This window comes from Mixophyes fleayi, chromosome 10, assembly GCF_038048845.1.
Source record: "Mixophyes fleayi isolate aMixFle1 chromosome 10, aMixFle1.hap1, whole genome shotgun sequence".
NCBI lineage: Eukaryota > Metazoa > Chordata > Amphibia > Anura > Limnodynastidae > Mixophyes > Mixophyes fleayi.
In genome coordinates, this window is record NC_134411.1 from 34,386,871 (window position 1) to 34,413,643 (window position 26,773).

Consider the following 26,773-nt stretch of genomic DNA (forward strand, 5'->3'; position numbering starts at 1 on the left):
TTCTTTTATAACATGCCGGTCACTAATCCATACTTGCCAACTTTTCCTCATTGACTTCAGGAGATCCCGGGGGGAGGTGGGCGTGCGGGGGCGTGGGTTTGATGAATGGCATCATTTTGGCCCTGCCTGCTAAACGATTGTCACAATTTTGGCCAGTTACAGCAGGGGCGGGTCTAGGATGACGCGATAGTTGCTTCATTAAGCCCCGCCCCTGCCACTTATCTATTGCGGGGGTGAGAACCGGGAGGTTGCCCTGCTCTCCCGAGAGGTCTCCTAGAAATGCGTGAGTCTCCCAGACATTCCGGGAGAGTTGGCAACTATGCGTTAAAGAAAAACAGCTATTGAATCTCTAGAGACTGAAGTGTCTTTTACATTTCTGTCTCCATTACTGAAGTCATGTTGTCTTACTTGTCAGTCTCTGATTAAACCTTGGTCCCCATGAAAATGGCCACCTCCATAGGCATCAATACATGGACATAGGACACAATTTCTGAACAGTGTCATCATGCCACAGATGGCGAAGCCAACCACGTCTTGTACTGGCTCAGCATCAGGGAGAATGCCAGACTCTTCAGGGAGTGAGGGAGATCACCCCTATTTCAGGGAGTCTCTCTGACATTCAGGGAGAGTTGGCAAGTATGCACTAATCCCTCAGCGCTTCAGAGATTACCTGCTACGTCTTTCTTTAGAGCAGATGAGTAACTACAACCGATTGACGTCCACCTGACACCCATCACCTGTCTTCCTGAGCAATAGATCGGTTGTAGTCTCAAAGCTTTGTCTCTGGAAATATCCCTGTTGTTCTATATTGACCATCTGCCCAGCAAAATTCCTCTCTTTCTGCACGTAAGGTGCAGTTCTTATAATTAACTCACACTCTCTGGACTTCATAAGTTGTTTATTGAAAAGGAGTAGTCCAAATGCTAAAAAAAGGAATTGGAAACTATTTTAAAGTATTGGCAACTAAGTTTTAGGGATCATTCCCACTTATTGTTAATATTGGCGCATTGGAAGTCTTAATTATGGGAAGATAATGTAGAATGAAGGAATATATTGTACCATTATTGATGAGAACGCAGCTTATCAGCTGTCTAGGAGTTCATGACACCACTGAGCACATGACCACAGCTGCTCTTTACTGTCCTTGCAGAAAAGACAATTCACGTTATCCGACTGCTGTCACTAGATGTTTCTTTGCAGTTTATGAGGCCGGTGACCTCAGTCCCACAGGGCTGAGTGTTGTGTGTAAGGTGTCAGTGAACTTATACCCAGGAGAGGTGTCCTGTAAATCATTTGTGATGTAGGGAAATGTTTTATCTTGTGTGTTGCGTCTCAAAGCCCATTTTCATGTTCTGTCCACTGTCACAGTCAATGTCTGATTCCCATTCCACCCCTGGTAACTATTAAAACATTCTCTGATGTAGATGGAGTATATAATATGCTAGTTATAAAGGGTGGATAGTGATTTGAAAACACTTTAACCTGATTCCGAATCATGTGTCCGAATCAGGCTCTGAGCGTGGCAAAGTTACCAGTGTTTCTGCCATATCTCTTGCTCCAGCTACAGGGCTAGTCTAAGTCCTGATCAGTAGTGATGACAGTCTCGTATGCATGCTATAACATGTGTTTGCAATCACAAGCAACTGTAAAAATTAAATTTATGTTCAATAGATATTAACAACATCCTAATAAATGTATTTCATGGGAATTTAGAAACAAAACAAAAACACTTGCATTTATTGTTTTATCATTAATACCTATATTATTTTCTGTGCGTTCTTTTGCGAATTTATATTCCACTTAGGTATTGGTCGTATCCTGCAGTGTCTCGTGTACCTAGACCCAAATTCAACAGCGCACGTATCTAGTGAGATCCGTTCCTTGATGTTTTCGGGAGCGCGCAGAGCCGATTTACGAGCGTTTCCCTACAAACGCACGTTGCGCTCAGTATGCGTCACTTAGTGAATCAGGCCCTTTGTCTCTACAAGAGCCTTGTACGTCAGTCAGCCTCACCTGGTGACATCTCTTGTTCCATTCAGTTCATGAGACTTCTACAAAGCCTCTAAGTTATAAGCAACACTATTGTTAAATGATAACTTGTGTTATTTATTTTCCATCTGTTTTTCACAGCAGTAAAGTGACAAGATGGTCAGACTATAAAATAAATGTACCGTGATAACAAATGTGCCGTGTAGGTGTATTTATTGCAAAAATAAAGAGAAGAACGTATACTTTTGCACATAATGTTATTTATAGATGACAATACACCCTCCAACAGGGGTTTTACACAATTTAGTTTATGCTTAGTTCAACTTTCCCCCCCTCGAGTTCCTCAGGCTGTATCCCACTTTTTGCTGAATTTAGCAGGGTGCCAATGCTTATATTGTGTATAATTATAGCTTATACAGTGGAGCCCTCTGCTGGTCAGCCTCTATAATGATCTCTGAGGAAGGTGGGTTCCAACACATGATTGGCGGTGCAGCCATCCAACCAAAAGCCAGCTATTATTTCCAACGTTGGTCATTACAGTGGATGACCAGTAGAGGTCGCTCTTTGTTGACAATCTATAGTGTTTCCATACTTAACTCTGTACCACTAATTTTCTACAGGTTTTCAGATCAATATGGAGCACGTGCAGCTCTCACGCTGTCCTTCCTGTCTGCTTGCATCTATTACCTGATACTGGCATTTACCACAAACATCCCTATGTTGTTCCTGTCGCGGCTTCCATCTTTCTTCATGCATGGCCTTCCAGGTACTGTACATAGCAGCCTTGTCTGTATATCTAATTATATCTGTGATAATACACACCTACTAAGATATCACAGCACCTCTGTCCCAAAACGCAAGCATATTGGTAGATATGGGCAGCACGGTGGCTCAGTGGTTAGCACTTCTGCCTCACAGCACTGGGGTCATGAGTTCGATTCCCGACCATGGCCTTATCTGTGTGGAGTTTGTATGTTCTCCCCGTGTTTGCGTGGGTTTCCTCCAGGTGCTCCGGTTTCCTCCCACACTCCAAAAACATACTGGTAGGTTAATTGGCTGATAACAAATTGACCCTAGTCTGTGTCTGTGTCTGTGTGTGTATATTAGGGAATTTAGACTGTAAGCCCCAATGGGGAAGGGACTGATGTGAGTGAGTTCTCTGTACAGCGTAAGATGACCTCCATGTGTGTGTTTGGTCATCTTACACTGCAGCCAGGGGCTGGATCTTATCCAATTTGACCACCTAGCCAAATTAAAGACTGATTCTATTGCTCAGTACTCTTCAGTTTCTTACGGTTTAACTGCTCCAAGAATGGATCCGGGTGTGTTACAGTCATTGAATCTGGTTTAAGAAAAGGAGTCTGTGAAATAAAGAAACATATTACGGTCAATGGACTTGTATCAGATCAGTAGATGTGTTAAAAACAGCTTTCATAAGTCCTGTATTTTCAACATAAGGTAATATAACAAAATCCTGTAATGACGATAGCCCAGGAGATGTATTAACATCATTGTACGGTTGTAGGTATACAAGACACATGTAAACAGGAACCGTCTGTAATCAGATCAGCCGCAACACTCCGCAGGGGTGGATACTGCAAACAGTGTCCCAGGATTTAATGCCGCAACTCTAGAGCAGTCACCAATGAACGACAGGGGCACTATATGTAGGCGATATACCCTGATAGGTCAAGGTTTTTTTTGTTTTTTTTGAATACGACTAGAGTACAATAAAAATGTCACATACATATGGATGGGTAACTGCATAGGAACATTTAACATTCTATTCCCCACCAGCAATTAAATCAGGTCAACCTGGAGATAATGGTGTAAATTTCCGAGAAGCAAAATGGAAAATTAAAGTTTAAAAAGTAAATATAATTGACATATAACCATTTCCATGCTGCTTCCTGAATTGCGCTGCCCCAAGGCTGACGCTTGGTTGCTCTACCTGATAAATCCAGCAATGCTATAAGCTGATTAAACAAATAAACACGAATAGCAGACTGATCTCAGCATTGTATCACTGCACGTTGTCACAGAATTACACCAGTCCGAGATCTTCCAACCTGTGTGGCTGCCTCACCTGGGCTGCAGTGAGGAATGCTGGGACATCTCACCTTGCAATGTGCATACTTGTATAATTGTCAGGTTATATCAGTGTACTGCATAGTTTATCTAAAGCTCATTCAACAATGTAAATAAAAACAATGGTGTTACAGAAACACCATAGGGCAGGGTTTCCCAAACCCAGTTCTCAGGGCTCCCCAACAGTGCAGGTTTTCCATATCTCTTTGCTGGAGCACAGGTGTATTCATTACTGACTGACACATTGTAACAGATCCACAGGTGGTCCTAATTATGTCACATGTGATCCAGAAAACCTGCACTGTAGGGGAGCCCTGAGGACTTAGTTTGGGAAACCCTGCCATAGGGGATGATTTAGACGTAAGTGCATTGGAGCAGCGTAAAATTTGCTTCTCACATAAAATTAGTCGCACAACTTGCATCGGTCTTGCGTGTATTTGACACATAAGACCATTTGCGTTTGGAAATGCTGATCACGGAGTTCACATGCAGGCGCAGTGCAGTAAGGGCAGATGTAAGATAATTCCGAACATTTCAGATGCTTCTTTTTTTTAGATAAATGTATTTGAAATACGGTCCTTCCCCAGCGCAAATTCTGCACCAGTTTTCTGGAAGAAGAGAACACTTACCGTATATTTGGCCAGGATGCACCTATAAGCTGGATTTCATGTTCCACGTATCTATCTCAAAATACAGACGAGGAAATATAATTTGTACGCAGACGCAATTGTGCGCTTTTAACATAGTACTGTAAAGCACCCTCACAGTGTGTAATACCGGTAGGATCCACTAGAGGGAGACGTTCTACCCCTGTTTTGCATACTTGCACATTACAATATAGACTTGTCACACTGGAAAAGAAAAAAAGTATTATATCTGACCCTATGCACCCAGCATCTATTGTATATATTGCCTGGTGACATTTTCTTGGCTGGATTTATTTTCTTGGCTGTTTCAAGGCTATAAGTAACAAATCATAGTCCAAAACAACACCATTTGTGGTCTTGTTTTAAAAGCTTCTGTACTTTCTGAGTATTATCTGTATATCTGAACCTACATTTTACGAGGAATGACACCTACTTATATACTTGTTTTTTCTATTGTATGTTATTATTACCAACCCCCCCCCCCATTTCCCATCCTCAACCTTTCCATCCTCTTTGTAATTAATCAACACCATTATCATCAACATTTATCTATATAGCGCCAGCAAATTCCATAATACTGTACAATTGGGAACAAACACAGTAATAAAATAATACTGGGTAACACAGGTGGACACATAGGTAAGAGGACTCGGCCCACAAGCTTACACTCTCTCAAGTACATGTGTCAAATTTGCCTGTTTCATATTATGTAAAAAAATGATGCATTCAAAATGGCCGCACTTTGGCTCTGGCACAAAGATGATTGGTTCGTCTCTCCCTGCCCGGCAGGAGCCCAGATGATCGTTACAGACCTGACAACGGCCGAGGAACGAGCGGGCTCACTTGGAAAACTTGGACTCTGCTTCGGACTGGGGATCATCATCGGATCTTCCCTGGGAGGATATCTGGCTACGAAATTTGGGTGAGATGTAGTTATCATGTTGTTGGTGTGATAGAGATAAATTGCAGAATTATAGAGAGTTATTATAATATCATCTGTGCGCTATATGTGTGCTGAATGTTTAAAACAGTTACCAATGGTGCACAGTATACAGTTTATAATTACATATAGGATTGTGTAACTTATAAAGACATTTGAAGTCACTAAAGTTTAGCGATATAAAAATATAGAGCCATGGACCATATCATCTACAGTATTCCTTATAATGGAGTTTGAATACTTGTTTTCTAAAGGTATCCTGTATATTATATGCTTTGCAGCAGTCGTCCTTTATTTGGTCACTAATTCCTGAATATATAAATTACACTACAGGGTAATTCGTCACAATTTACTAGGTGAAGGGATGATATCACTAAGCTTCATTTATAAATCATGTTACCACTATGCACTGTCATAAATATATAATATACAAAGCTTTGCTATGCGCTTGTATACTGCAGGTTTATTCCACAGCAATGCACAATAGTGGTTGATTATGTTAGATACAAATACCAAAATATGTAAACAACGGAGAGGTCTTTGTTTGCAAGAGCTTACAACCTACAGTTTTCTATAGTAACTGTGTATTAGAATGTAATATATAGTCGGAAAAATGTATCTGCAAAATAACAAACAGAGAGTCAGGAGTATGATGGAAACTGACCCAGAATATTTTGCAGAACATTTATTAATTTGCTGTCATTATAAGTGTCTTGTAGCGGCCCCTGGTGGTCAGAAAGTTAACTGCAATAAACCCATTCCACATCTAGCCCATACTATCCTAGGTTATAGAATTAGGGGACTGTGTGATATATCTGTTCCACCAAATGGTTATTTTTACAGCCCCTCTTGGATTACACAGTTTTTCTGCAGCTCCTGTAAAACAAAGACGTAACTAATAACATTTGGGTTATTGTTTGAGAAAGCAGCAGTAAAAGTTTAGGACTCTTGAGTGTAGGAGTGAGAAAGTAGACAGCCGCTGGATGAGACCGTCTTTAACAGTCTATAAAAGTGACACAACGGATACATCAGCGTTATTGGTTGCTACAGGAAGGAGGGGAAGCTGTCGTAAAAACATATTTCTCATCCATCATATACATATATATTTAGATTATGGAAGCTGCTATAATTACAGCCAAGTCAGACTCGCAGCCTCTAATGATAGGGCTTATGATAATAATTAGAGATGAGTGAACGTCCTGCATTTTATGCGCTAATTGATCCCGGCTATTGTCACAGTGTTACAATGTATCAATCACATCACTTTTTTTTCCTTTATTTTGATTGGGACAGCGAGCCAATTAGCTGGAGTGAGACCCTTTCCGTACTCTGAATGCTGAATACTGATATAAAACATGGCATAACAAGGCCGTCACTCACACGGACATACAGCCACCCACACACACTCTTATCGCCACGCAGAGATTGTCCGAGTAATGACAGCGGACTGAAGGGAGAGGGTCCGGAACACACACTCACAGAACTTGGACTTAAGTTCCTCTACTTCAATATTTTACATAGCTATTGGTCAGGGCCATCTTAACAACATTATGGGCCCCCGGGCAAAACAGTGCACCGGGGCCCCTAGATATAGATATAGATATATAGATGTATACAGATACAGATATAGCTATAGATATATAGAGATAGAGATAGATAGATGTACTTGGTCAGTGACCCTTGAAGGTTTTTTTTGCAGGTTTTTTTCTTTTGCAGGATTATTTATTCTCATTAAGAGCCGTGCCTATGGGGCCCCCTTGCCCTTGGGGCCCCTGGGCAGCTGCCCATCATGCCCAATGGAAAAGATGGCCCTGCTATTGGTACAAAGTTGATCAAAATTTTCTGAGTACTTGACGGAAAATGATGGACGTCAATATTTAAAGTGGTAAAGCGTTATGGGCCCACTGGCCACCCGAATAACAAAAACGTTTTTTCTTTTATTAAGAAATGGTCTTAGAGGCCAGAAGGGCCCGGATCCCATGGCCCCCAAGTGTTGTCCGCAGGCACAGTGTGTATACTCACATTTGTGGTTCCGCAGGGGCGGTCCTTGCACTGCTCTGTCCGTCCTCACTCAGCCTCAATCACGTGTGATTGGACAGGTCACTGCCTCCCAAAAGATCAGAACATACGTTTCTTGAAATACTTTATACTCCTGTGAACATTTAGATTATCTCATTGGTTGTTCTGTTTGCACCCATTTCAAAATAGGGGAAGTACAGACAGGCAGGAAGTTTCTCCTTTCACCGGCAGCGCTAGGCTGCCGGTAAACAGCATTCTAGTGTTTTCCTGTGTATCTGACCCAGTTATCCTTATTGACTACTCTGCTGCCTGTGAACCTGTGTATCTGACCCGGCGACTCTACTGAGTGTGGTGTGTTCTCAGTGTATTCGACCTGGAGTTCCACTGTTTACGGTTTGGATTCTTCTGCATGCGTTGTGTTTCTTCAGCTAACAGATCCTGTTCGTCTGTGCCGTGTTACATTACCTCTACAGAGTCTATTCTCCTTTATTCTGCCAGTCCTCTTACCAAACGTCTGTCACCTATCACGTCAGTGGGCTAACCTAAGGCCCGCGACATTCGGACCCCCGGCAGCAAAATCCTTCCCGCCTTGTGGCGGTTCTTGGTGAAGACCGGGGGGAGTTCGTTAGACTCCGCGCCTTAGGAAGGCCAGCGCTAACACTGACTGATAAAAAACTCCTGAGAGCTGTAACAACTTCTTTGCATAGTGCATCCTGGTGCCATCTCTTCAACATGTAAACGACGCACATGCACAAGGCCGTCCATGTGATGTAAAAGAAAACACGATTCATCAGAGCAGACCACCTTCTTCCATAGCTCCATGGTCCAGTTCTGGCGTTCATGTGCCCATTGTAGGCACTTTCGACGGTGGACAGAGGTCAGCATGGGCACTCTGACCGGTCTGTGGCTACACAGCCCCATACGCAGCAAGCTGCGATGCTCTGTGTGTTCTGACACCTTTATATCACAGCCAGCATTAACTTTATCAGCAGTTTGTGCTACAGTAGCTCTTCTGTGGGATTGGACCAGACGGGATAGCCCTCGCTCCCCATGCGCATCAATGAGCCTTGGGCGCCCATGACCCTGTCCCCAGTTCACCGGTTGTCCTTCCTTGGACCACTTTCGGTAGGTACTAACCACTGTATACCAGGAACACCCCACAAGACCTGTCATGTTGGAGATCCTCTGACCCAGTCGTCTACTTATCACAATTTGGCCCTTGTCAAAGTCGCTCAGATTCTTACACTTGTCCTTTTTTCCTGCTTCTAACACATCAACTTCAAGAAATGACTGTTCACTTGCTGCCTAATATATCCCACCCCTCTCCCACGTGCCGTTGTAACGAGGTAATCAATGTTATTCACTTCATCTGTTAATGTTGTGGCTGATCAGTGTGTGTCATTATAAACTGAATTAACAGTGGATGATATTGTAGATGTGTAACACTGAGACAAAGGCACCTTATTTCTTAGAGCCAGGTAACAATGTACCTGTGCAACACAAACACTGTCTCTCTCCCACACTGGTGACTCACCTGTCAATAAAACAGGCATCAGGATGCCTCTACAAGCCCGCATCATATCTCTTCTTCCTAGAAACAGAGGGTTCTGTTTATTGTCCTGGAAACCAACATTGTGAACATGTCTGTCATTTTTCACAGGGATAAAGGGCCCATTTAGCGCAGTTGTGTTTTTCCCCTTCATCTGCTAAATCTTGTGCAATGCATTCAGTATTGTACAATATCTGTCATCGTGGAGACCGCAGGTAGGCAGCTGCCAAGGTAAAGATTAGTAGATTTTGTTTTGTTTTTTTAAATTGGAGATTTTCGTTGGACCACTCTTGTCCGTCTACGGTTAAAATGTTCCTGTCACTTGCACTCAGCGGAGATCATTTAATAAGAGCCCGGCGGCCGAGTTGCAGCAGAAAATCCTCTTCGTTGGTGCGGTGCGCCTCAATTTGCGCAGGTGCGCATAGATTTTCTCCAAAGCCAGGGACATGGTGGTGTTTGTGGAGGAGCAGAATAATGCTCAGGCTGAGGGGAACAGTTGTGTGGATTTTGGGGAGTAATATTAATGAAATAAGATAGTAGTGAATAGGGTGCATTTTTAGCAGTTTAACGGTACAAGAAAATAAAGGTTGGTCGAGGGAGTTTACAATAATTAAAGGTTAAACAGGAAAATGCAGAAGGCAAAACTGTCAACAGAAAGAATAAATTGACGGGTTTTCTGCCGCAATCATTTGATGTGATTGACAGGTGCCCCCGCCAGGCCCAGCTGACGCCCACTCTCTCGTCATCACGATGGGGCTTTATTTAGATACAAGACCAGCGTTTCTGATGATGTTTTAATTCACAGCTCAATGAGAGATGGTATTATTCTGTCCCCAACAATACATCATTTTCTTCTCATTTCTGTGAAGAATAGAAAGCTGTTATTCTCTTATATCATGCCAGAAAAATGTAATTCCACTCGTCTACCCACATCGCATTATTCCAGATAGCTGAGCCGGGCTGTGCATTGATCGCTAGCCTGGGCTTCGCAGCTTGTTGTTTACTAAAACTGGGGTATAAACATCTGTTGTTTAACAAAGTTGGTACCATAATCAGCAGTTCCTAAAAATGAGGGGGCGACGGGAAGGGGGGCGGTTGGCGATTTGCAGTAAATTTGGACCAGAATTAATGTACTGTGCATTGCACGAGAGGTCCCGATAATGATACCATCCAAACCGACTGGATCATTATTGGATATGCAGTCAAAGATGACCCACTAGCACCTGGACGCTCGGACCGACAGCAAATAGAGAATTGTCGTTCAGTTTGGTGCATGTCCCCAAATTTGGCAGCTGTCCTTGAGAGCCAAGTTGGAGGATTGTGTGGTCAGTATTAGTCGGAATTGCACTAGAATGATCAAAGCTGACATGTGATTGGTTGCTAGAGGGTCCAGCCAGGAACTACAGTATATCTACATACCATCAATGTAAAGCACATGGCACCACCAACTTTGTGGACTCAAAAACGGTTCCAGTTTGTGCATTGAAATTAATGATACACCTAAACTTACAGAATTTTGGAAATAGGATCATATAATAGTTTTACTGCACTTAATTTCCCCGGTAGCTTTTATGGGCTGAAATTTTTAACCAAATTCACTCAAAAAAGCTGTGAGGATGCCGGGATAATGTCTAAATCTGATTGGTTTGCCCTTAGACAGCCTTATGTATTAGTCTGTCACACCTGGTAACCAATACTGGGTAAGGAATCATCCAGGTGTTTAGTGGGTAAAGTAAAGGAAATTTATTGTCATAAACACAACAAACAGTATATAACTCTGTCAGGAACAAGTGCCCGGGGGTTCACACCAAAGCCTACGCACGACCTTATCTTAAAGGAGTTTATAATCACCGATCTTTGGTAATGCTGCCCTGGCTGCCATGCCACGATCTTCGGCTCTTCTACCAGGTAGCAAGGGTTCAAGTCCAATGTCTTCCTGCTTTCTGCAGGCTCACACAAAGTCCATGGAGACCTTCACAAACAAATTACCAGCACTATCCACCGTTTCACGACCAGTCCAACCGGAGACGTAACCCCTAATCCCTGGTGACATTTAAGAACTGTACAATGTACTACATATACATCAATAAAACATGCAATAATTTAGCAGCCATAAGTATAGTCGAGAGGGGATGCCACGTGTACCTAATATTTATTTTCATCAGCCCTGCACCCTGCTGGCACCGCAAAAGCTTATCTTTGTACTGGTGTTAGGCAGGAATCTTAATGTATGACTATTTTTAGGAAATAAATAAAACCTCGCTTGTGGATTTGTTTTTTTAAAACGGCTTTTCAAGGAGTTGAGTCTCAGTAGGCGAGTCTAGCGTGGAACAATGCGGACCTTCTAAATGTAATAATGACCAGGCATGTATCACGCTTATGTTATTTACAACATGTTATAAATGCAATCAATAAAAAATACAGTTGATAAATAAAATAGATGACAGATATAACCCCAGACATACACCCACAGGGTACAGTGATTGGGAAGAGAGTCGATAACTCACTGGTTAGGCAACAGAGCAAGCTGCTGCATCGTTATGGGGGATTTCCTGAAACGTAAGAGGGGGCTTTGGTGAAAAGAGCCAGTATCTCACTTGACCCTGTAACTCGCTCATGAGGGTCTTTTTGTTTTTGAAGCGGGTTCCTTCTGCGTTGCTTGTGCTTTGATGTGCGTTGTAGGAGGCTGGAATCTACTCGGCAACAGATATTATAAATGCAGGGATGTGATTGGCCGAGCAGAGACCCCTGATTCCATCAGCCTCCCACCAGTCTTGAACAGAGTCGGGTGCTTATAGATAATGCAATTTCTTTTACGCACGCTGTACTGTGAACACTGTAACCAAAAGACTCACAAATACTGTACTGTACTGTAGTATAACCTGATATTATTACTTAACTATGATTAGCTCCTGCAGGAATCTGGCGAGGTCAGTTACCCAGGAGAGTGGGTTACATCATGAACAATATCCTTTATAGAACATTCTGCGCCTGACATTGTTTTGTTTTTTTCTTGGAGTGTTCTTTGAAACTCTCTAAAAACTGTTTTTGTCCATTCTTCTGCAGAATTAACACATTGGCCTGGTTTATTTATTAATGAGTGCAAAAGGTTTAATTCCAAGTAAACAGATCCCAATGTCATATGGCACGTTGAGTGAATAGCACAGGCATGCCATTGGCCTGTGGGCGCCATAGCGACAGACAGTCAGACCTTAGTTGTCAGTAATCTGTCTCTCAGATAGACCGATGAAAGCTGAAAGCTGATTGGTTGCTACGAGTAACTTCCCATCTGTGCTATTTGAAGATTCTATTAAAGTGAACTTGTTACCTGCAAACATATTTTTTGGGGAGAGAACGAACAGCCTTGTGCTTTTGAAGCACAAGGCACACCCCCTGGGTGTGGGGCTGTGGCCATGCCCCTATCTTGATGTTCCACGCCCCCCCCATTGTGCAGTGGCCACGCCCCCTGTCCTAAAGCTGCCTACCCAAATGACAGGAGGTATGTTCTCATACATCGCCATAGTCCCTGTGCTAAATCTGAGCCAGCCCCAGGGATGCGCGGAAGCACCTGTGAGGGAATTTTATAAGATATTGGGCGCTTTCTAATGAGGTCATCGCACAATGCTACTGATTAACAGTCACAAAGGGACGGAAAGAACCAAGTAGCACTGAGCCCTTGTAGAATAATGGTGATACAGCGTATCCCCCAGAGCTTCTGGACCACTTCTATCCTTATTGATACACCATTGTTTGCATGTATATTAATTTAACCCACAAAATGGTTCATTTATTCCAATGGCCCATTTATTTCCATGACATTGTGTGCCACATGCAGAAGCCCCATGGCAATGAATTGGCCATTAAAATGAATGGAGCTCTCCGGCACTGTTAATTTGTTATTTACACACCAGTAGAGATTCAATTAATTTCTATTGATGTGTGATCAAAGCAGGTTCTCTAGAACGCCCCTCCCTTACTGAGAGCCAATCACATTACAGCTAGTGGGAGAAACCGCTTGTGATTGGCTGAATGGCTAAGAAGAGTCCTGGTTCTTTCAGTGCAGTCATTTTGCATCAGGGAAAATTTGTGTTTTGTTTAATATTTTCCATGGAATACACAAATAATATTTTTTATTATTAAGAAATTTGGTGAATGACAATTTGGGGAGTTTTTTTTTTTCATAACACTTAATTTAGTAATTGTGTTTGTTTTTATTTACCATTTATTACTAGTGGTACACACTGCAGGTCTCCCTGTTAATAGTGGGAATTTGCGCTGGGGCGGGTTAGGGAATTTCAGCGGACGAGGCACAGAGTTTTTTTTAAAAAAAACCTTTTGATTTAATGCACGGAGCTTCTCCCGTGCATTTCAGAAGCCCATTCATTTCAATGTAACGCACACTTGAACCCCCATTAAAATGAATGGTCCATTGAAATGAACGGGGAAAAGCTCCAAGCTGCCTCCATCCTGGATGCATTTTACAAATCATGTTAACGTACCCAGCGTATATCAATTGCGGCTTTACTACATACAAACCACATATCAAATGCACGCGCAAAAACGAATATCGGTTACGCGCGTTTTGCCATGGGTCTTAGGCTAATGCGACGCCATTGGATGCCTGTGGTAACTTGTTGGTTGTAGAACAAATCAGATTATAAAATATTTCACAAAAATTCTGTACTTTTCTTGAAAATTCGTATGGATCCTACGTAACTTCACGATGGAAGCCGGGGGCAAGGGTTGATAATAGTTTAGTGGGAACTGGGGCGGTGAAGATGACAGCGAGAGAGTGTCCATGTTGGGGAGGGGCGACGGGTGAGTTGCCCTAATGTGCTCTCACCATCTGTCCCAGCCCCATAAATCCTATGGCAGCCCTCCCTGCCTACAAAGGTCCTCACTCCTTTCTTTACAAGACATTTCATATAAATATTGCCGCAATGCTTTCAGAAGATGAAATTTCACAGACCCCTGGATTGAACGTTACTTTTTCTTACCTTTACAGTAACTGGCTTATTCATTCAGGAAGCAAAGCAAGGGACACACAAAGTCCTCATTCTAACTCCAATAATCAAAGCTTGTGTATGTCTGCGGCAAATGTCTGCAACAAGAGATCCTTTGTCCGTCACTGAATAGTTTGTAGGGTGAGGCTTCAGTCATTGCCAAGATATCAGTGGCTCACAGCCGGGGGGAGAGGGGGGGATCTGCTGTCTCAGTAATGGGGAAAGCCCTATATCGGATTAATGACTTATGCTCTTGAGAGACCAGCAGTAATTGCGACACTGAAATAGAAAACTTCCGTTGCTGCGGCGAGTATGGCCTGAAGGCCGAGAGCCCGATATCCTGGGATGTGTTGGCTGCAAAATAGACGATCAGTTGTGCGCAAAGCATGAGGAGTATTTTTGATTCTCTCTTCTCTTCCGGTCACCCGGTTCTGTGATCTCTACAACTTCTGCCTAGTTCTGTTTGGAACGTTTTAGTCTATTTTAGCATACATTTGTATTTTTGGGAATTAGCTAATTAAAATTCGTATGTATAACAGTATTATTATAGGAGCTCCATGTCTTTGGTAAAACCCATTAAGGGGTTTATATATGTTTGGTGGTCAGAAATTGGCAGTAAGTAGCATTTTGCAATGCTGACGTACTGCAGCAATTCAAAATGTCCCGCCGCTTGTATTTACCAGGTCAGGGTTCATTGCTGAGTCGTGACGAAACCCTCCCCATAGGCAAATTGAGGAGGGGGGGGGGGGGTTTCTAGTGCCTGGAAACCCCCCTCCAAGCCTGGGGCACTGTATAATTGAGGTGGCTGGACCCTGCCCCCGCTTCACACGGCTCTGCTCGGAAAGAGAGAGCTGCATGCACCTAACAGTAGTGCACGCAGCATTGTCCATGTATATGGGAATAGGAAGAGTTGGAGAGCAGCCGAGCACTGTCTAATATTATAGCCACGCCCCCATGAATGCTGGTCACGCCCACTGGTAGCGTGGTGTGGAAACGCCCCTCTGCAAATCCTGCGTTTGCCCCTGCACCCCTCTCCCAAATGAACTAAAATCTCTTACACCAGCAGCCTAGCGTTGCCGGCGAATGAAGGAGAAAACAGCCGTGTTCTCCAGATTTTTGCCTCAACACAGCTTAGTGAATAGACCCCTTTAAACCTTTCTGGGATGCAGCAATACTAAATTAAGGTGTAGATAGACATAGTAATGATACAGGGGATCTCATACAACACAGGCAGCCAAAAAGAAAGCTTCGTTATTGTCCTCCACTGTAATTATCAGTCTAATTACCGGCTGCACAAAGAGCAGAGTTATGTACAAGCCTCCCATATCTGGACGTAAAATCCAGAGATTATTAGACCTCCCGGATGACAATTATGAGCCAAATCAAGAAAAGTGAATGGGTGGATGTCAAAATATTTAGTTTTCCTCTAAACCGTGTCCTATTCTATGTTATTTGTTTTAGCTGTGCGGTGTTATTTTATGCACTAGTTATTAGTAATAATATTTTGACTTCTTGCTGATGCACGTTTCTTGTGTTTCCAGACTTTATACACCCACGCTGATTGCTCTGGCTGGCAGTCTCGTTTGCTGTGTAGTGGTGATGAATTACATACCAGTACAAACCAAAATAAAGCAAGATGGACCGGCCCCTGATCACAGTAAGACTCAGTTTCTACATGTTAATAGCCGCAGGCCTGAATATTTAACAGTGGGAATTACACCCATGTCTACAACATTAAAAACTCCTATTTTTCAGATAAGCCGAGGTCCTCCAGCTTGTTCAACCTCGGAGAAATCACCCGGCTGTTAAACTTTCCAGGCGTGACGTCGATTTTCATCATAAAAGTTCTTTCTGGGTTTCCAATTGGTAATTGTTTGACGTTAATAATATATATCACAGTGACTAATGAGGTCGGGTTACCCTGAAGTGGACAATCCTCTTTAAGTGAAAATCTTGAGCACTCTTACTTTTAAAATAATTTTTCAGGTTTTTTTTTTGCCCCTTGATAATTTTAGAAGATGGCAACAAACCAAAATATTAGAATTGAAGATTTTATTTTATAGGTCCTGTTGCCTAAAAAAATGTAGACTAAATAGCGACCTTATTTTTTCCAACCATATTTTATAATGTTAAGCGAAATATCACGTAGTTTGACTGTTGCTCTTTTATGGCACTTAAATTGATTTGTTGGTCTAATATTTCTAATGTATCCAAAATGGTCACACCTGCATTTATAAGCAGAGGTTCTGCTCAAATTTCACCTCCTATATATTCCACCATTGTGTCTTCTCAGGTATCTTCATGCTGATGTTTCCTGTGGTTTCTGTTGACTTTTTCGGGCTTAACGCTGCGACGGCTGGATACCTCATGTCCTATTTTGGGATTCTCCAATTGGTAAGGAAACCCGCAACATTTTCAGCGCCATTTCCCTATCTCGGCATAATAAAGACTCTTTGGGGCCAATTCAGTTCATCTGGTTATTTTTTTGCAACGCTGCGGTGAAAGTAAAAAATATATCCGCATGGGTTTTACTAAGAAGCTGCGGGCATGTTTAGTTTCCGCTGTGTTAAAAATCGTGGTATTCAATTTAAAATCAGTAAACGCCACCCCTTCGTATTAATCCTAGGTGAATGCAAATTTTAATGGAGGGGAGGGTACAACGCAGTCATCTACACACACACGTAATTAGTATTTTGTCGTTTACACAGTTAAACAAATTTCTTTGCATATTGTAGTTGTTAAGTACACACACACACACACACACACACACACACATTTATTAAATTTGAAATGATAGATTATTGTTAATACATTTTTTTTTTACATACTTTATGATGCTTGTTTTGTCTTCTCTTTGAAATTTTTTAAGAAAATCATTCAATTATCTGATTTTTAATAATAACTTTTTGATCTCAATACTTTTCTTGTGCTTTTATTTTTAACCTGGCCTGTAGAGGTGCGAGGTAAAACTGCCAATGGCACAGTTTACCTCGCTGCGTTAAAATAAAATTGAATTGCCCCCTAAACCTTCTGCCTATACTTTAATACCAGGCTCAATCCCGCCGCTATGTGCTTGTTTGGGAAACAAATACAGAGCGTAACATCAGGAACTAAATTCTGGGTTAAATAACCGTGCTCCAAAATGACCAAAAATAGCGTTAAAATCGTGTAACACGTATAATGCTGGAAAGTTTTCTGTTCCCCTGAGTCCTGGATGTTTCTGTTTGTGTTTTTACCTCAGAAATAATGAATGAGAAAAAACACATGAGAAAAATCTGTGTTTACTTTAAACTATGCTGTGTTTCCACTCAAAACACAAAACCCTATGAAGAACGGAAGTATACACACATGACTCTTTTCCTACAACAACACCACCACCAGATGTGTCTGAAGATAAGGATTCAATGTAGTATTAATTATAAATAAGAGATAAATGTGCTTTATGATCTTTGAAAACATGTTTTGAGAATCTGCAACAGCCCCGGGAACCGTCCAGTTGCCAGAATTAGGAATGACGCCAGTTATCCTTGGTGCAGGAACCTACAGAGGCCAATCAGACATCTCCTTTCACTGTCTGATTTGCATTTGATCAGTCAAAGCTAATTGGTGATTGGTCACTAGGGGCTACCATACATTTACATGGAGATGCAGAAAATAGCATGCAATGTCGTTGTGCATGGCCGATACATACCATCTAAAATACTGAGCAACCTGCAGTATTACTTAACCCATTAACGCCTGCCCACAGACTTTTTGCTCCAGGCGGACATGGGTTTTAAACCTATGCATCCTGTTCTTGAGATGAATAGCAATGATCTATAAGCCAGTGTCACATGATCACCTAACATCCAATCATGTTCGTGCAGTTTGATTCCCAACCATGGCCTTATCTGTGCGGAGTGTCAACTAAATGATTATTGATGGCCCCCCCTTGTTAAATAAAACGATAATGATTGCCCCCATTCTCTAATAAATAAATAACGACTGCCCCTGTTGTTCAATAAATAATTAAACTGCAGGATAATAAATGTGCCCCACAATAGTTCATCGCGCACTAAACTGAGCAGTGCGTCTCTTTATCTGAACCCCAAGTGCAGAGCTCAGCCACGTGGCAGCATTAATGCAATGTGGGTGTCCTGTGGAGCCTTTGTGGCATCTCTGAAACGATTGTCTGTGCTTGGAGTTATTTGTGCCCCTGGCTTGTACACATAGAGCTGGGTGGCTGTTTGTTTCACGTGAAAGCCGTTTCCTTCCTCTTTTGTTTACAAATGACAGAGCAGATTCCTGCAGGCAGCCGCGCTCATTCTTCCATTCTTCAAAGACTTTCAAAGTTCAAAAAGTGAAAAAAAATAAATAAGACCTCACTGACTGATCCTGTGTGTTCTCATTTCAAAGAGACTAGAAGCAATGTCTGTCTTTTCTTAGAGTACATTTTGAAGTGTCGTCCCCGTCCCCCGTCCCCAAAAAAAAAATATATGACCAAGAGGGTGTACCCAACCCCAGGAAACTGGGTTTATATAGCTTAAAATTTAGTGAGATCCCAAACAGCGCTTCACTTTTATCAGCTGCCCGCTGGAATTCAAAGGGAATATACACAAAATTCCCAACAAGTAATAATATCGACAATAATATGTAGAAAACCTACAGGCGCTAATACATATTCTCTATAAAGTATAGAATGGAAGAATACTTAAATCATATGATGGTAATCCTCCAATTCTTATTTCTCCCAGATTGTTCATATATTCATACAACAAAGAGAGAAGAGCAGAATAGTGTAATACAATCACAAAAAAACATTTATCGAATTTGACAAATTGGACTAAAATTTCAAATTGAAACAGAAAATCTTCTTTAATCTGTAGACGCCCCCTTTAGTGGGGTACTCACGAGAATTAGATGAAATATAAGCCCATCAAGTTGTATTAGCGCCTGTAGGTTTTCTACATATTATTGGGTTTATATAGCTGCTGAGGCTTTCTGTGTGCACAGATGCTGTCTGCAAGTGTTAATTTGTCTGTGCAATACCGCCAAACGCTTACACCCAAAACCAGCCCTCCCAGGCACCCCTGCACCCCAGCCTGCAAGCCAGTGTGTGACAGGAACCTAATGGCAAAAGGTTTATAATAACTAACTTCAAGGGCAAATATAACATGATTGTTTTTGACCAGGGTTTGTGGTATTATTCCTGCAGATTGTGACAGTACTCCCCTGCTCAGGGACATCCAGATTGTCCAGGGTTGTCAGAATACTGGGCATGAAAAGTCTGAAGCAATCTAGGATCATGAACATTCTCAGCAGGTTTCCTTGATCGTTCATCAAGGCTTTAACCCTTCTACTTAATAAGATATAATAACTTCTAATGGAAAAACCAGGAGTGCAGCATCTTCTCCTCAATACATTTGTCACGTCCATGAAGCTTAATGCGTATTGGTGGTAGGGGCCTGGATTTCATAAAGCTTATGGTACTGCCAATTTAATATGTGATACGTGAAATAAGGACTGAATCCGATGCATAGAAGGAGGCAAACGAAGTCTGACCATTGAAGAAGATGGTCTACTATGACCATAAAAGGTCAAATGGCTCTATCGGCCAGCTTGGGTGATGACCACTGAAGAAGTCTAGCTATGACCATAAAAGGTCCAATGAATCTATCGGCCAGCCTGGGTGATGACCACTGAAGAAGTCTAGCTATGACCATAAAAGGTCCAATGAATCTATCAAGCAGCTTGGGTGATGACCACGGAAGAAGTCTAGCTATGACCATAAAAGGTCCAATGACTCTATCGGCCAGCCTGGGTGATGACCACTGAACAAGTCTCGCTATGACCATAAAAGGTCCAATGCATCTATGAGCCAACTTGGGTGATGACCACTGAAGAAGTCTAACTATGACCATAAAAGGTCCAATTAATCTATCAGCTAGCTTGGGTGATGGACGCCCAAAAGGAATAGAAGCTCCAGGTATGAGATTGATCAGGCAATCATAAGGCAATGAGGCAGCAATTTCTGAGCTTGCTACTTATCGATTTGGAATTCCTGATACTATTATGGGACCTGAGAGGAACTTAGAGAATTAGAGCCTACTGTGGTATTCTTTTTCTCACAGGATAGGCAGTGACGTTTACAATACTCTGAGGAGAACAATAAATCTTTTGTATCCCTAGCAATAGAAGGATTATGAGCTGTGAGGTACGGTATTCCCATAACCACCAGAAACTTTGGAGATTGCTCCACATCTAAAATGAATGAATGATTCACAAGGTCCCTCAAGAGTTTATAATAACAATGACACAGTTCTTGATTCACAGCCCTTGAAGCAATAGGTGAACCATCTATTTTTTCCAAAGGAAAAGTTTCAGACTTTGGTTTAAGTGAGAATTTGATGAAAAATTTGCAATGAATAAAAATGATCATAGAGGAGTCTATCAATGCAGGAGCAGGTATACGTCAGCCTCTGCAGACCGAAATGAGTTGCAAGGAAACAAAACAATGTGAGATGTCATCAGTAGAACGGAAATGGTTAATCCAATGAGGGGAAGCAGCAACATGACCCAGGTCCACCCCCCCCCCCGCCCACATTTTTTAAGGAACCTGGATCTAGTTGTTTTCCGGCAGACTACAGTTCGTGCCCTGAAGTGGGCATTCTACCAGGAAATTTTGCAAACTGGCAGAGATTCTGCTCTAGACTTTTCTTGTATGGAGAGAGGGCCTCTAATACTGCCAGTATGCATAGGTTCAACTTCTGAGTCACTTGTCCTGGTTGCCAAAGTCTTAAATGAGAAGTAGGGGGTAAAAAAATGCCACCTGAGAGTATTTTGCCTGCGCCTTTCCTGTTCGGTCAGACAAGTGTCGATGGCAACAAGTCCATGAAAAAAGTTTTACAGATCTTGATCAGGATCAGTAAGGGCCAAGTCATGCTTAATATGATTGTTCAGTAGCATACTCAAGCATAGAACGTGATCCTTGGCGCAGGCAGGAAAGAATCGACTCCGCAGTGGTGACCTTGGAAAATTCAGGAAGAGCTCCAAACAGTTTCTTTATTTGTACAATAAACTCTTTACTGTGGCCGTCACTCAGGAGAAACATATATCAGTGTGTCAGTATCTTGAAGTCAATAATCGGCATCTGCAAGAGATTACACTTAATTCTGAATTATATAGCCCCCTGCTCAACATCCTATATATACTAATGTTCAGCATACAGAGTCCTACTGTTTGTCTATGACATTCTATAGCCCCATATCCAACATACTTATAGACCCATGTCCAGCGTACTATATAGAGTAATGTCCAGCATATATAGTATCTTGTATAGACTAACATCCAGTATAGACAGTCCTACTGTTTGTCTGTCACATTCTATAGCCCCATGTTCACCATATTTATAGACCAATGTCCAGCATACTATATACACTAATGTTCAGAATATACAGTATCCTATATAGACTAATATCCAGCATATACATCCCTACTGTTTGTCTTATTCTATAGCCCCATGTCCACTATATTTATAGGCCCATATCCAGTATAGCTCCAAACCTAGAATATTATATAGACCATATTTATAATCCCATGTCCAGCATATAGAGCCCGACTGTCTGTAGCCCCATGTTCAGCATATTTATATCCTCATGTTCACCATATGTATAGACCCATATCCAGCAAACCATATAGAATAATGCCCAGCATATACAGTATCATATATAGCCTTATGTCCTGCATATACAGTGTCCTATATAGACTAATGTCCTGCATATAAATCCCTACTGTTTGTCTGTCATATTATATAGCCCCATGTCCACCATATCTATAGACTCATGTCCAGTATAGCTCCAAACCTAGAATATTATATAGACCCACGTCCAGCATACTATATAGACTAATGCCCAGCATATACAGTATCCTATATAGACTAATGCCCAGCATATACAGTATCCTATATAGACTAATGCCCAGCATATACAGTATCCTATATAGACTAATGTCCTGCATATACATCCCTACTGTTTGACTGTCACTAACTATAGCACCATGTCCACCATATATATAGACCAATGTCCAGCATAGCTCCAATCTTAGAATATTATATAGGCCTATGTTCAGAATATTTATTGGCAGTATGCCGAACATATTAAATACACATTTTTCTTTTTGTTTGTGCCATGGCGCAACCTGGGGAGAGAAAAGAGAGAGAGAGAGAGGGGGGGGGGGGGGGCAGGGGTGGTGTGTGGAGAACACAGTACAGATGCGGTACCAACAATATACTCCTGGGGCTTGTGGTAGGTTATAGCTCGTTTTGCTGGTGTGGGTCTATAGCTCTTTGCCCTGTTTACAGCCCTAATGCAATGTATATTGTGGTGGTTTGGTACCTCTGTATGGGGTGTGCCTAAAGGTCTGTGGGGGTGTTTTTAGCTCTTGGTTAGTTAGAGCTAATAATAGAGGCAGTAAGTGTTGTGATTGCCTCTTATATATGTGTTCGTATGTGCTGTGATATGCTGATGCTATATAATGTGTTTGGCATGTTAGTTATGTGAGGTGATAGAGACTATGTGTTCTGATCTGGTGGGTTATGCAGTGAGATGCGGGTAGGGAATTACTTTTGCTTGGAAAGCTCTTACAAGAGCAGTTTGGTGGCGGTAGCGTGTACCATCGCGATCTTTGCTAAATAGGCTTAACAAGGATCCCGCTGGCATAACACCTTGATTTATAGAGTGAAGTGGTCAAAAGTCATGTCCCCTGTTTTCATCAGCAATATGGGGCTTTTTACCCTTTCATACAAATACCCCCAAGTTGTTCATCATATTATACAGCCCCATGTTCATTATATTATATAGACCTCTGTCCAACATATACAGTGCTGTGCAACAGGGTAGACACACCAGGAGGGATAAAACTAATGATTGATGCTCTTGGTAGACTAAAGGAAAATTCAAGAGAGTGACAACTAAAGTTTATTGCCAAAACATTCCAAATTGTGCACTTGGGTCAGAAGACATTGAGAAAGTCTATCCACTTACATAAAGCAACAGTCTCTGTTCCAGTCAGATATCAAAACAACTGACTTTATTAATTCCCTGTATGTGCACTAAAGGTTGAATTCCTTACCAAACAATACTGATCTTATCAGGTTCTCTTAATTATTATTAGTTTGAGTAATCTATGTTTGTTTGATGAGTTTTGTAAGTTTGTCTTCTTTTAAATAAATATGTTATATATCTTTTATTCTACTAGTGTATTACGGTGGTATTTTGATTGTCTTGGAAAGGGGTGGCTGCATTTATTATGATATTTGGGTTTTTTCTTTTCAGAGTTCTTAGGAAGAATGGCTCAGCAGGCTGGTAACCAGGTTCTTTACTTGCAGTGATAGAGGAGCCTGAGGTTCGATTCCACTTTCTGGTTTAATTTTAACAATCCGATTGTTGCAGCAGGCTGAATGAAGACAGTGAGAAAAGTCTTACATGTCATTTAAAGGAAGAAATGGCTCAGCAGGCTAGTAACCAGGTTCTTTACTTGCAGTGATAGAGGAGCCTGTGGTTTGAATCCCCTGTCTGATTGCATTTTAGTAAATTGAATGTTGCAACAGGCTTGATGAAGTCCATGAGAAAAGTCTCTCAATTATCTGTAACAGAATGTTCTAGGTTGGTGGCCCAGTAGAGAGGAGATCTGTTTACCGTGTATAGAGCATATCCTAGTTCAAATCCCCAACCAAGTAACATTTACACCTTCTTTGATTTTGCTCCAGGCCCCTTGATGACATTGATAAAGTTCTCACTGCTGCTTAGGATCTTGTACTGGCTTGGGTGGCGCAGTTGACTAGTAGCCAGATTGCAGACCATAATGTTGGAGATCCTGGTTCAAATCCCCAGACAGGTTTGATGACCTCTCTCTCCCTGTCATCATCCTGCTCAGTGGGCTGGTAATTGGGTTCTCTCCTGACAGTTATAATGTGGTCCTTTGTTTCATCTAAATACCAATGTTCTTTAAACATCTTTGGGTGTTTGTGACTAACTAAAAGTGTAACACCCAAAAGGATCTTAAAATTAGTCTATCTCCTCTTTTTCACTTCTACCTCCAGTCTTCACTTCTACCTCCAGTCTTCACTAGTCTACTCTTTTCTTACTATTGTTACATTCTTACCTGACAGATTCCAACCAGGAACTCTACTGTCAATTCAGCACTTTACCGCTCACCCAGTAACTTGTGCCCTAAATGTGAATAAAGACAGTGTGACCTTCAGGTCAGTCAGAAGACTTTTCCCAATGTCTTCAGGGGGATTTGAACCCAGACCTCAACCATCTATTTGGCAGGAGCACACCAGGGTATTAGCCATCTGAGCCAATGTATGGTGTAAGCAAGCAAAGAGCCTTTTCTCTTTATTTTGTCTTTAACAAACCATGTGTGAAATCCAAAGTGCAAAAGTTAAAGCTGTTGGAGGATTTGAACTAGGAACTCAATAATCTCTTGAAAAAAGAGAAACAGGCTACTAGTCCACTGAGCTAGCTTATGCTATGCTCTTGAGTGCAAGACTTTTCTTACTGTCATAATTCATCATGATGCATCATGCAAAGTAGTAAAAAGAAGCCTGTCTGGGGGTTCAAACCAGAGACTCCATCATTAGTCAACAACAGAGAACCCAGACACTAGTCTACTGAGCTAGCGTGTTCACTTAACACTGAGAGTGACTATGCTTAATGTCATCAAGCAGCCTGGAGCAATGACTAAGGTGCTGATAAAATGATATATGAGGTAGGATGCACATATATGAGTCTGCAGCCTATATTAGTACTTGTCGGTTTCACCAAATAATCAGACAGAATAATCTCCCAAATCAAAATCAGTCCTTCTTTGTTCAAAGATGAAAATGGCCCAGTGGGCTAATAACCAGGTTCTTTACTTGCAGTGATAGAGGTGGCTCTGGTTTGAATGCCCTGTCTGGTTTCTTATTAAGCACATTGAATGTTGCAGCAGGTTGATTGAAGAAATTGTGAAAAGTGTAAGTTAGCACTGCGGACTTGTAGTGAGATTGCCTATAGGAAGTCATAGTAGAAACCTTGCTGTGAATCTTCTGAGTGACTTCATTTTTAGCACATTTAATGTTGCAACACGCAATATCCCGTTTATAACTTGGACCTCCAATTGTCATTAGTCTAACCTTTTCTCATTATTAAAAGATTCCAACAAGGAACTCTACAGTCAACTGAGCACTTTACTGCTTGCCCACTAACTTGTGCCCTCACCGTGAATAAAGACAGACCATCCTTCAGGTAAGTCAGAAGACTATTCTCAATGTCATAAAACAGCCAGGTGCACCAACCAATGTACTAAGGGGGATCTGAACAGGGACCTCAGGGATCTATAGACAGAAGAGCACCTGGCTACTAGTCATCTGAGCCAACATATGGTGTAAACAAATGTGGGGAGACTTTTCCCAATGTCTTCAACAAGCCAAGTGTAAAATCCAAGGTACAAAAACTACAGCGGTTTGTGGATTTGAACTAAGACCTCAATCATCTCTACAAGCAGAGAACCAGGTTTCTAGTCCTCTGAGCCAGCTTAAGCTTATGTAACTGGTTTTCCTTAGAATCATAATTCAACCTAGTACATAAGGCAAGGTAGTTAAAAGAAGTCTGTCTTGGGATTTAAACCAGAGACTCCACCATTAGCTGTGAAGAAAGAAACTGGACATAAATCTACAGAGCCAACTTGTGTTCTCAATATCAACAAATAGCTTTGGACACATCCAAGGTACTAACAGAATGCTGTTTGGAGGAACATAAATCAGGATTTCAACATCTCTGTTAGTAGAGTACATGGGTACTGGTCCAGTGACCCAGCACAATATCATTAGGAGGTATGACTTTTCTAAATGTCATCAAGCACGTGCAATATCCTAAGTACTAAAACGATACCTGTCTGCAGATTCAAACCTGGGATTCCATCATTACTGGCAGGGGCATGTTGGGCCAGCTTACATACTGTTCTCAATGTCATAATCCAGCCTGGTGCAACATTCATAGTAAGAGAGAAAACACTGAGGAATTCAAGTAACAAGCTCCACCGTCACAGTCAAATGAGTACCTGACTTCAAGACATCGCCATCATAGCCAGGTGAGTACTGGACTTCTAGACAACTAGGCTAGCTCTTTCCTTTAGTGTTTGTGGACATTTTTCTTAATGTTCTCAACCAGCCTGGTGCAACATTCAAATGCCTTAAAATGAAACCTACCTTAGGACTCTTGTAGAGCATTGAGCTACTAGTCCACCAAACCATCTTGTCTGCTATGGTAGAGGAGAGACTTTTCTCAATTTCATCAGAGACTAGTGCAACATCCAAGATACTAAAAGGAAGTTTACCTGAAAAATGAAACCAGAGCCTCTACTAGTGTCTGTATATTCAACCCTGGACAGAGTTATCTTACTCCATTCTGCTACTCAGCTGGTAGCTCTCCAATCCCCAGATACGGCTGTCACAGGCACAGTTCACTGAGTTGAATATGGAAAATAAGAGTGCCCCAATTATACAGGACAAGCCACT

General features: G+C 41.8%; 1 protein-coding gene across 1 annotated transcript in view; it reads left to right on the forward strand.

Annotated features, from left to right (window-relative positions):
- SLC67A1 (solute carrier family 67 member 1) overlaps positions 1–26,773 on the forward strand; it is a 50,921-nt gene that overhangs the window by 11,927 nt on the left and 12,221 nt on the right. Inside the window, 5 exon segments of the mRNA XM_075188379.1 lie at positions 2,610–2,755; positions 5,514–5,646; positions 15,777–15,892; positions 15,991–16,101; positions 16,529–16,629. Of these exon segments, the coding sequence (XP_075044480.1) occupies positions 2,610–2,755; positions 5,514–5,646; positions 15,777–15,892; positions 15,991–16,101; positions 16,529–16,629 (607 nt within the window).